The following is a 12,605-nucleotide window of genomic DNA, read 5'->3' as shown; positions in this document are numbered from 1 at the left end:
GAGAAAAGATGATTTGTTAATATAAGTGAAACTTATGAACCTTCTGGCAAAAGGAGCCAAAAACTGTCAGGAAGAGATAGAAGGGAAACTACAATTTTTAATAATTATAAGTTTAGATATAAATTAATTGGGGCAGCTAGGTGGTGCAGTGGATAGAGCACCAGTCCTAGAGTCAGGAGGACCTGAGTTCAGATGTGTCCTCAGACAATTAATAATTACTTAGCTATGTGACTTTGGGTAAGTCACTTAGCCCCATAGCCTTGCATTTAAAAATTTTTTAAAAAGATTTAAATTAATTGAACTGACATAAAGAATTGTAGACCGGTTCTTTAATAATTTTTTTTAATGATGTCATCTTAAGAAAACATATCTAAAACATAGGAATACATACAAACTTAAAGTAAAAGGCTAGATTAAAACTTGCTATGCTTCACCTGAATCCTCAGAAAAACCAAAACCAAAACTCAGAAACTATAATCATGATTTTAGATAAGGCAGAAATCAAAATAGAAAGAATCATGAGAGACAGAGAAGAAAAAAAGGAAAAAGAAATCTATGGGTTTATAAGAAATAAATTATAACCAAACAAATTTTAGGAAGAAATGGATTTTACAGACATATAGAAATAATTCTATATGAGTCTACAGTTTCCTTTTTTCTAGTATAGTAGTACTTATATTTTTATTAGGTTTTTGCAAGGCAAATGGGGTTAAGTGGCTTGCCCAAGGCCACACAGCTAGGTAATTATTAAGTGTCTGAGAGCAGATTTGAACCCAGGTACTCCTGACTTCAGGGTCAGTGCTTTATCCACTGCTCCACCTAGTCATGCCTACAGTAGTGCTTTTATAAAAATTATTTATGATGTTGGGCAAAGGAATTCAAATAAATGAAGGAAGGCAGAAATATCAACTAAATATTAAGGGGAACTGTGTTTTTCATTTGTTTTTGTAGCCACAGACCTTATTAGCACTGTTTCAGGATTATATTGATCCTTCAATAAAAGTTTATTGTTAGGGGCGGCTAGGTGGTGCAGTGGATAAAGCACCGACCCTGAAGTCAGGAGTACCTGGGTTCAAATCTGCTCTCAGACACTGTGTGGCCTTGGGCAAGCCACTTAACCCCATTTGCCTTGAAAAATCTATATAAAAAAAAAAAAAGAAGCTATAATAGAGACGAGAAACTTATAAACACAAAATGAAAGAAAATTTTGAGGGAAAAGGTACCTGAGCTGAGTCTTAGAGGCTTTTAAGAAATGAAGATGATGAGTGGGCACATTCTGTGCATGAAGAAACCTGTCCAAAGGCACATAGAATGGAAAGACAGGTTTGAGAAGTAGTAAATGGTCCACTGTGACCAAAATACAGAGTACATGAATGGGAATAACAGGAAATAGACTTAAGATAGTCTGATTGTGAAGTGTTTAAATACCAAGCTGAAGGTTCTGTATTTTATCCTAGAGACTATTTATCCTGCAGATCCACTGAAGATTCTCTAGCAAAAAAATATGACTTGGGCAGAATTGTGCTTTGGAAAAATTGATTTGTAAGGAATATGAATGTATGACTAGAGGAGAGAGGTTGAAAATCAGGAGATCAATTAGGAAATGAGATGTCTGAAAGGATGTTCCTTAATCAAAAATATGAAAATTGGAAGGAGGAATAGGTTTAAGTTAGATTTTGGACATATTGAATTTGGAATGCCTGAAGGTGTCACTTAAAATAATGTTTAAATTGTTGCCTTTTTTAGTCCCTTTATGGCATTTCTGGTCCTGTTTCTTCAATATAAAAATGAGAATGTTGATGACTTCTGAAGTCTCATCCAGCTTTAAATCTATGATCCTATAATCCTGAAAGTTGGTTTGTGATTCATATTAATGGAGATGACTGATTGGAAGTTGAGAAAATCTAGAAAGGACCAAGAAAGGACAGAAGTCAGAAACAGAAGCTAATAACCTTGTAAAAAACAATTTCAAGTAAATAAAGGTGTCTAAAGCCAAAATTCCATTATAAAAGTGTGGTGAAAAAGTGGAGTTAATGAGATTGAACAGCTCTGGGGTTATGAAACTAAAGATATGAACAAAAAATGCAACCCAGATACTTAAAAAAGTTCCTAAGGAATAATTACCTGAACTAAATCATAGAAATAATTACTAGTTCTATTAATGTAAAGACAGGGAGATACAACATACCAAAAAGTGGAAAATGTAGATTGATATCTTCAGAGGCAACAATGTTTTAAAATGTGAAAAATTAATGTCAATTCTCAAAAAAGCAGTAGAAGAAAATAAGAAACTTTAAGATGAAATAAATAAGGTTGTAGCTTTTAAAAACACACTACTAAACAAATTAAAGAACATTTAAAGCAATAAACTAAAAAACTATTACCTAATTTAATGGTAGTTTTAAAAAATTAATAATGAAAATGAGGAGTAAAATCATGAGAGGAAATAAAAATTTTCAGAAACATATATTTAGCCCTATGGAAAAAATCATTCCCTGTAAAATGAATGCTATCTGCAAAAATATAAAACATCTAAGAAATTGAACAGCTAAATTAAGCAAACTAATTTTATTAAGAGAAATTGAAGAAGCCATAAATGAAGTTCTATAGAGGAGAAAGCAATCTTGAATTTTATTGAATTTTTAATGAATAATTTCAATGCCACGTAAGTTTTTTAATATGGAGAATGTTACTCCATTATGAGCCTAACGTGATTCTGATAATGAAACCAGTCTAGGGTTATGACATAGATTGAGAACTATAGATTATTATCTCTAATATTGATGAAAAAAATTAAATGCAACAAAGGAATTATAACAACATATCTAAAATTTATAACAAAGTACTATTTAGTATATAACTATAAAGGTTATGTCAAACTAGGGAAGGAATTAGCACAATAAATAATATTTAAAACAAAATAATCTTTAAAAAAGACATGAGACAGCTAAGTGGTGCGGTGGATAGAGCACTTGCCTGGAGTTAGGACTTGAATTCAAATGTGGCCTCAGACACTTGATACTTTCTAGTTGTATGATCTTAGGCAAGTCATTTAACCCCATTGCCTTACCTTCCCCCTCAAAAGATATAAAATATGGTTCTAATTTGTGTTTTTTTTAACAAAACCTAACTAGAGGAGTCAAAGGACATTTTCTTAATTTGCTGAATACATTTTTAAAAAGTTCTTAAGAGTTTGTATTGTTTATTATGAAGAAACAATGAAAGCTTTCCCACTTAGATCAGGGATGATGCAAGAACATTCAGTAAAACCAGTATTATTTGAGTTAGAAATAGAAGTATACATTGACAATGAGGAGATAAGAATATCTTTGCAAATGATAGATGGTTTACTTAGAAAACTCAAGCAAATCCACAAAAATTAATTGATTAAATAGCCTCTGAGAAGGTAAGCTACAAAATGAATTTATAAAAATCATCAGCATTTCTATATTTTAACAAAGAAAGAGGAGACAGAAAAATAAATACTATTTTAAAAATTTTATTGATTCTCTTTACAAAGTTATTTTTTAAATACCATCCACTCAACTAGATTCTACTCTTGGTTAGAAAAAAAAGTTAAGCAAAACAAAGCAGGCATGCCAACCACGTCTGACAGAATATACCTTAACAAATGACAAATTAAAATAAATATATAATTGCATATGCAGAAAAAGTCCAGCAACAATTAGCTAATGTGCTATTTATTTAGCCTTTAAAGTCCTTCACAATTTGAGTTCATCCTATCTTTCCATAGTCCTTGAACAACATTTCTCCTTCAGCACTCTTTAATCTAGCCCAACTGGTCTTCTCTTTGTTCCTTATACTAGATACTCCATCCATCATCCCCCATTCCCAGTGTTTGACATCCTACATGCCTCAAGTACACTTATTTACCTCTACCCCAGAGTCCCTGTCTTACATGCACTTCAAGTTCTATCTTTTATGTGAAGCCTTTCTTGATCTGACACACTTAACTGTTTAATGCTTTCCCTATCAAGCCACCTTGTATTTAACAATTTTGCATTTATTTGTATTTACCAATTTGGCAGCCCTCTGTCTTTCTATCTATCTATCTATCTATCTATCATCATCATCATCATCATCATCATCTATTTATCTGTCTAGCCTCTATCAACATATCACCTGTCTATCTATTTCTTGAATTTGCCACTAAGAGTATAAGCTTCTTTAGAGCAGAGACTGCTTCAATCTTTGTCTTTGTATATTTACCAGTGCCTGGTTCATGGTGGGTATATAATAAATGTTTGTTGATTGATTGCTGATGGTTTATGAGGAGGACCTGGATTATGGATTAGAGATATAGGGCTAGTCTTTAGTTTTCAAAAAGAAATATTTCTCTTATACATCTCTTTGGGTCCTCATGGAAGAAAATACTAATAGTTAATGCTAGAACATTTTGGTTTTTAAGTTGCACTTGGTAATTTTATCGCAGTCTGCTTGGCAAAATACAATCCTTTCTTTCCCCAGGCTTCTGAAAACTCAAGTAGCAATGGTGCATAATGAAGGAATTTATGCATCAAAGGCTTTCGAGTGGGTGGATCACTAGAATCTAAGAATCTTAGAATTAAAGTATTGCATATTACTAAGGAAATCTAGAAATGAGGATTTAAAAAACAATCCAGGGAATGCAAAAACAAATAAATTTTAACATACTTCCCCCCCCCTTGCTGGAATCTTTCATTTGCGTAAAGCTAAGCCCTAATGAAAAGAGCATTGAATTTGGAGGCAGATTACTTCTCTTTTTTTTCATTTTAAAGATTTTATTTATTTTGAGTTTTAAAATTTTTCCCCTAATCTTACTTCCCTCCCCACACCATAGAAGGCAATTTGCCAATCTTTACATTGTTTCCATGCTATACATTGATCCAAATTGAATGTGATGAGAGAAAACATATCCTTAAGGAAGAAAAATAAAGTATAAGAGATAGCAAGATTACAGTAATAAGATATCAGTTTGTTTTTCCTAAATTAAAGTTGTTTGGTCTTTGTTCAAACTCCACAATTCTTTCTCTGGATACAGATGGTATTCTCCCTCCAGGCTTCCCTGAATTTCCCTGGTTTCTAATAGAATAGTGTTCCATGACATAAATATACCACAGCTTGCTAAGTCATTCCCCAATTGAAGGACATTTGCTTGATTTCTAATTCTTTGTCACCACAAACAAGGCTGTTTATGAATATTTTTGTACAGGTGATGTTTTTACCCTTTTTCATGATCTCTCCAGGGTATAAATCCAGTAGTGGTATTGCTGGATCAAAGGGTATGCACATTTTTGTTGCCCTTTGGGTGTAGTTCCAAACTGCTCTGCCGAAAGGTTGAATGAGTTCACAGCTCCACCAATAATGTATTAGTGTCCCAGATTTCCCACATCCCTTTCAACATTGATCATTGCCTTTTCTGGTCATATTGGCTAGTCTGAGAGGTGTAAGGTGGTGCCTCAGAGATGCTTTAATTTGCATTTCTCTAATAAGTAATGATTTAGAGCAATTTTTCATATGACTATGAATTGCTTTGATTTCCTCTTCTGCAAATTGCCTTTGCATATCCTTTGACCATTTGTCAATTGGGGAATGAACCAGATGACTTCTGTAACCTTTGATTAGTTTTACCTTTTAGGACCTCAGTTTCTTCATATGTAAAATGAAGGGGATTAGGATAAATGATTTACACCTGTAATCCTAGACTATTCACTTGAGATGGGTAAGAGATAGATCAAGGTCTTAAAGAGTTTACAGTATAATGGGAAGGGGACAATCTAAGAAAGAACCAAAGAAGTAACAAAGAGGTGAAGGAATTTTGTTGGCTGAGGGAAGGGGCAGGAAAATTCAGATGCTCCTCCATTCTTCCAAAAGGAACAGCTCTCCACCCCACCTATAGATGTGAATTGTTGAATTGCTATACCAGTTTTCTTTCCTTAAGAAATGTTCAGTGGAATCTCAGTAGTACTGATCTTCAGTAATTTTAATTTAAAGCTCTTTTTATGGTGCCTTTTTTTTAAAGCTGGAAATCCTCTTGTATATTTAAACCTATCTTTGCACAGTCCAAAGTTCTTTAAGCATTCCAGCGTCAAAATTTTCCTTCCCATCAAGAAAATCTTCAAAACTATGTTTAGTGTGCACTTGGGGGAAAAGTCCTCAAAAAATCCTCATCAGTTTTTAATCTAGACAGCCAGCTTCATTCTTGATGACCTTTCAACTACATCTAGAAAATCAGACTGAGCATTGCTGGCCAATAGCCATCTAATTATGTTATGTGGGATAGAGCTTTTAAAGAGATAGTATGGTTTAGTATACAGTTTTGGCTTGGAGTCAGGAAGACATATTCAGATACTAACCCATATTTATTAACTATATGAGCCTGGTCAAGTCACTGAATACTTAGAGCAAATCTCTAGGACTTAACTACTAATTTATAATATAGAGGTACTACAGGGGATATACTCAGCATTGTTGAAAAGTTTTCAAACCAGAAGTTCTTTGTCACCACCTTTCTCTCTCTCTCTCTCTCTCTCTCTCTCTCTCTCTCTCTCTCTCTCTCTCTCTCTCTCTCTCTCCCCCATTTTTTATTTTATTTTGTCTGTCTTATTATTTATCAATTAACAAATTGTTAACTGCCAGCTATGTGCTAGAAATAATATTATAAATTAGAATATGATAAGAGAACACCATTAAAATATGTCTTTGATTGAAAGTCAGAATTTAATTCAAAGAAATAGCAAAGTGTACTAGGGTTTAGTAATCACCAGGCCAACTCTGGTTTCATGCTGAATTGTGGTACAACTGGCATTGTGGTACAAGGTGACTGGAATCAGAGTAGCTGGAATTTAATTTTTAACTCTGCTATTTAATACTTATATAACCTTGTGCCAGCATTTAACATGGCCTTAGTTCCTTCTTTAAAATGGGGACCCAAACTAGATAAATTGTTTGATTTTTTTTTTTTTGCAGGGCAATGGGGTTGAGTGACTTGCCCAAAGTCATATAGTTAGGTAATTATTAAATATCTGAGGACAGATTTGAACTCTCTCCAGACTCCAGGGTCGGTGATCTATCCACTGCACTTCTTAGCTTCCCAATAGATAAATTAGAATTTTTTCTAGTTCAAATTTTAGGATTCTATGATTCTCATAGTTATAATCTGTAACTATCTCAAGTTCTATTTGAAAAATAGACATTTAGGAATGCATTTTTATATTTAAGATCCCCATAATCTTTCAAATAATCCCCTCTGTACTTTGTAACTAAGGACATTTTTATGAGTTTATCAATTTGAAGAAAGAAAATGAAATTGTATTTCCTTTTTCATCATTATCATTGTAGACCTAACCTGTTGCCATGGTTCTTTGCCCAGGGCTTCACTTCAGTAATGCCATTGAGGCTTTTGTGCTTGTGGTCTTATATAATGCAGGCAATATTTCCAAAAGGTGAATGAGTGAAGTTATTGTTTCTTTCTTAGTGTAAAATATTATGTAAATAATATTAACCTTAAGCCTAGGCTTCCCCATCATGTTCCTACCCCGCTGAAAATCATTCTGCTGCATTGTGTCATCTTTTCTCTTTTCTTTTTTGTAGAGGTGTGAATATGTTTGCTATGTTAACTGGAACACTGCCTTTCACTGTGGAGCCCTTCAGTCTGAGAGCTTTATACCAAAAGATGGTGGACAAAGAAATGAATCCCCTCCCTACGCAACTTTCTACTGGTAATCTCCATGTTCATTCAAATCCAGCACATAGCATTTTACTTGTGTATGTGTGGTGTTTATGTGTGGTGTTTTTAGAGAAACATTTTTTAATTTAAATTTTTTAATATTCTTTTTTTAAATTTTTAATTACAAATTCTCTCTCTACCTTCAGTCCCTCCCCCAGCTATTGAGAAGGCAAACAATTCATTATTGTGAAGTCATGCAAAACATATAACATCATATGCTTTTAAAAGTAGTAATCTGAATATTCATTGAATTTTAGAATCAGATGGGATCTCAAGATATTTTCCATTTCAGCTCCCCACTCAAAGCATGAATCTGCAACATTTTCAAGTGGTCATCTAGAGTCTAGATTCTTTTTTTTTTGTTTGTTTTTTGTTTTGCAAAGCAGATGGGGTTAAGTGGCTTGCCCAAGGCCACAAAACTAGGTAATTATTAAGTGTCTGAGACCGGATTTGAACCCAGGTACTCCTGACTCCAAGGCCGGTGCTTTATCCACTACGCCACCTAGCCGCCCCTAGATTCTTTTTATTGACATATATGACCCCTTTGAAACATAAGTTTTCATTTTGACACCAGTTTAATCATTAAAAGAGTTTTCCTCAAATTTGATTTGAAATCTATCTCTTTTTAATTTTTACTCAGCTCTTAGTTGTCTCCTGCCCCTCCTCAGATCAACCAATATAAATCTAAATTGTCTTCCATTTAACATCCCTTTGAACTTTTGAATTCAATTATCATATCCTTCTATGTTTTTGCTTCTCTAAGATAAATATTCTTTGACTCATTATAGACTGTTTCTAGCTCCTTTATCATCATTAACCACTTTTATACCCTAGAACTAGACATTATATTTCTTTTATGTCCTAACTGGAAGGGATTAATTATAACTCCCTCCTTTCTCTCATCTTTCAAGCAGGTACTTTAAATTTCCATCTTGGGTTACCATAATCTGTCCCTGTAGAATTTTGAACTGCTTAACTAGGAAAAAAAAGTTCTTAATTGACCTGAATTGGGTTTTGAAAAAAGAATTAGAAATGATAAGTAATGAGAAATTAGCTCATCTTAGAATGTCTCATATTGACAAAAGCATTTAAAGTCTTACTAGTTTTAAGAATTTTTATGAGGGGCAGCTAGGTGGCACAGTAGACAGAGCACCAGCATGAAGTCAGGAGTACCTGGGTTCAAATCCGGTCTCAGACACTTAATAATTACCTAGCTGTGTGGCCTTGGGCAAGCCACTTAACCCCACTGCCTTGCCAAAAAAAAAATATTTTTTACTAGTCAATATAACTTAATGATAGACCAGTTTAGTTCATGTTTTGTTCAGGGTATATATTGGTCTCCCTGCCCCAAATCACTGAATTTGTGAACTGATGATACTAGGTGAAACAACATTAAAGAGGACAGTTATTTCCAAAGAATAGCACCATAAATGAGCCAGTAGTCAAGTAGTATTATAGTTAATCAGCCAATGAGGATTTATTTATTACCTATTATGTTCCAGATATCTTGTGCTTAGTGCTGGAGATAAAATTAAAAGTAAAAATAAAATAAGGTAATATTTATAAAATGCTTTGCAAACCTTAAAGCTCTTTATTAATACTAGCCATTATTAAAAGACAAACCCTGCTCTCAGGGAGCTTACAGTCTAATTTGTTTTATAACTTTATTGTTGGAACTGACTATAATGTATTAAAGATGCTTTTATGGAATAACTTTAGGACTAATCCTGTTTAGATATGGTGTTTTATTCCAGTTGAATAGTTTTATAAAATGTTTTAGTTTGTGGTTTGTACTATCTCACTATATGGATTAGTTTTTCTATCCTTAAATATGTTTCAGAAACCAAAACTTTAGTTTTCTTCAGTTGATGATACTGCATTGTTTGGATTTTATGATTCATAAAAGTAATGCAGCTTCATTTTTGAGTGTCAATATGGTTTGGGTCCCTGATCTGATGAATTTTATGTTGGATTTCAATTCTATTTGAGTGGATTCTGCTTTAATTAAATAATTATATTTTTCTTTTTCTTAAAGATTGGCAGAAATTTTCCAATAACTATTATATATTTTAATAAAATAATAATTTAGTGATAATTTTATACTTTTAAAAATTGTAATAAAATGAATTCAATAATAATTTAATCCTTTTTTTTGCAAAGCAAAGGGGGTTAAGTGGCTTGCCCAAGGCCACACAGCTAGGTAATTATTAAGTGTCTGAGGCTGGATTTGAACTCAGGTACTCCTGACTCCAGGCCAGTGCTTTATCCACTGCACCATCTAGCCACCCCCTAATAATTTAATCCTAATAAGGTTTTCCCATGGAGTTTATTATTCATCCATAAAAGGTAACATAAATAACCTTAGGACACACACTTAAAGGAAGAGGAAAAATGCTTGGATTAAAAAGAAGCCTAGATTTAAATTCTCCCTCTGATGCTTACTTATTGTATAATTATGGACAGTCATTAAGAAAAGGGCAAAACAATATGAAACACAATTATAAAGTAAAGAATACTTAAAAATTACAGAATTTGTGCATCCTAATCAGTGTTGAGGTTTAGCACACTGTTATTTAGCAGGCTCCAAGATGAGCTGTCTATCTACTTTCATGATCCAACTACCCCTTTCTTTTGTAATAGCAATCTAAATTGAAATTATGACACATTTTAATAGTTTTACAAATGTCTTAATTAAGCTGGTAATAATGTGAATGATGTAATGTAGTGTTGTTTTAGAAATGAATAATGTGTCAACACTTTTTCTCTACTACACTTTAAAGGGGAGTATTTTCCAGAAAAGTTTTTAAATAGACTTCTACCATCACTGCATGTAAAAATATAAGATTATTTAACTGACAGAATCATTATGTTTTCATAACATTGGAACCCTCTTATTGTAAAATTTAATAAATTTAGCCTGATTCATTTTTCTGCTGGGTACTTTCTTCTATTCTAGAGCTGCTGCATCATGGAATAAAAATATTTTACATGCCTGATGAATTTCTCTGAAGTGCATCTTTAATTATTACAGCCTAACAATAGGATTTGTAGCACATTCTAAGCAATGACTTAAGATTATCCGAAGATTTGTGCCATTAAGCTCACTGAAATGAAGCAGAAAATGAGATATTTGTGTTCATGGGAGGTCAAACAAATGATAATTAAAATTTCATAAGACAATGGACTGGTTGATAGTTTGTACAGATGCTTTAGTCTAGGAGTCAAGAAAGAGGAGGTCTGTTGAGTCTGGACAGGATTTGACTTGTTCTGTCTAACTCTAGGTATTGTAGTGAAATGTTCTTTATAGTTTTCATATTTTTCCTGAAGTCATTTCTCTTATCTCACTTTCATCATGCTACAAACAAGCCAGGATTGGAAATATTGGAAAGCTGATGAAATATTCATACAGCAATAGGAACTGGAGATAAGTGCCTTCAGAATAGAAAATGAGGGTTGGATATAGTATGCTTGCCCTGTATTAGGTTGAGTGTAATGGTGGAAAATAAACATGGTGTTTCTCCTTTATACATGACTGATCTTGAAATTCAGGGCCTATAAGAGTGGGGGAAAAGCAATACAATGAAAAAGAAATTGAGACTCAATCATGAAGTAAACTATTCCCATTGTTTTTTAAGGAAGCAGTTCTTGATTTGCAAGTGAGTTGGTGGAGTAACCAAAAATGCTAATAATAATCAGAGTACTAATAATTTTTCCTATGATGAATATCAAAACCCATTCATATCTGTACATTCTGCGTCTCTTTTGTCTATAAGTTCATCAGTGGGGACTGTCCAACATGATGGAAATCTTCCTTGATATCTCCTGACATTGCCAAAGTACCAGTGGGATACTCTGGCTGCTTCATTCTAGTCACATGATACACTATTCCTTGTAGTCTTTCTTTACATTAATTGTAGTTTCTCACTGTTTATGCCTTGCATTTTATTGAACTTCTTATACTTCTCTTAATTATCCTCTGTATGATACTCATCTTTAGTTCTTTGGAAGCAGTGAGTGATCATCTATGTCTCACTACCATATTGCAATACTGCTAAAATGTTAATAATGAAAATATGGACTTTGGCCTTCATAGGGCTCTCAATAAATTCTCCAACTATAGTTGGTCTTTCCTGAGTAAATTGCCAGGTCAAATTCCTTTGCATGATTACAAATCTCTTCCAGGAAACTCTTCATTTTCCTTGGTCTTGATGGAATTAGCATAGTGATATTTTCAAACAGGTGCATCTGGGAGACCTCACCATCCATAGGGATTGCTCCTTTGAGCTATATTCATTGTTGGATATCTTTTATCACTCTGGCATTTGTCTTTTGCCAACATACATCTTAGTTTTTTTATGCCTTGACTGATATTTATTATAAGAAAATTTTGAACAGTTATTTGTGTTGCCTCAGTTTCCTCATTTTTAAAATGACTTGGAGAAGGAAATGGCAAATCACTTCAGTATCTTTCCCAAGAAAACCCTGAGGAGTCAAAATGAATTGAATATGACTGAAAAATGACTGGGAATTTAAACATGCACTTTCTCTTTCATACCACATGAGGAAAATACTCTCTTTGGAATTTCTCTACTTTCCAGGGCTTATCATTTAAAGACTGATCTTATAGCATCATTATGTGTGAACCCATAAAAATTATATGCTTTTAGTTTTCTTATGCATCATGTATTAGCCATTCCTTTCTTTGGTAGTAGGCCTCTTTCCTGTGAAAGACTTTAAGCATAAGGAACCAAGATCCATCATTTTGGAAAGGGTAGCTTCCTGATTATTCTTCAATCAAGATAGACTCTTCTGTGGAAGAAGTACCTTTCTTGAATTTTTTTTTCTCCATGCTAAATCTCTTTACAAACTTAAAAAA

General features: G+C 33.3%; 1 protein-coding gene across 1 annotated transcript in view; it reads left to right on the top strand.

The window, feature by feature from the left end:
• HUNK (hormonally up-regulated Neu-associated kinase) overlaps window positions 1-12,605 on the top strand; it is a 140,382-nt gene that overhangs the window by 82,414 nt on the left and 45,363 nt on the right. The window contains exon 5 of the mRNA XM_074214121.1: window positions 7,594-7,721. Within this exon, the coding sequence (XP_074070222.1) occupies window positions 7,594-7,721 (128 nt within the window). The remainder of the gene's footprint in view (window positions 1-7,593; window positions 7,722-12,605) is intronic.

The sequence above is a fragment of the Macrotis lagotis genome, chromosome 1 (genome assembly GCF_037893015.1).
Source record: "Macrotis lagotis isolate mMagLag1 chromosome 1, bilby.v1.9.chrom.fasta, whole genome shotgun sequence".
NCBI lineage: Eukaryota > Metazoa > Chordata > Mammalia > Peramelemorphia > Peramelidae > Macrotis > Macrotis lagotis.
This window is presented reverse-complemented; position numbering and strand designations above follow the sequence as displayed.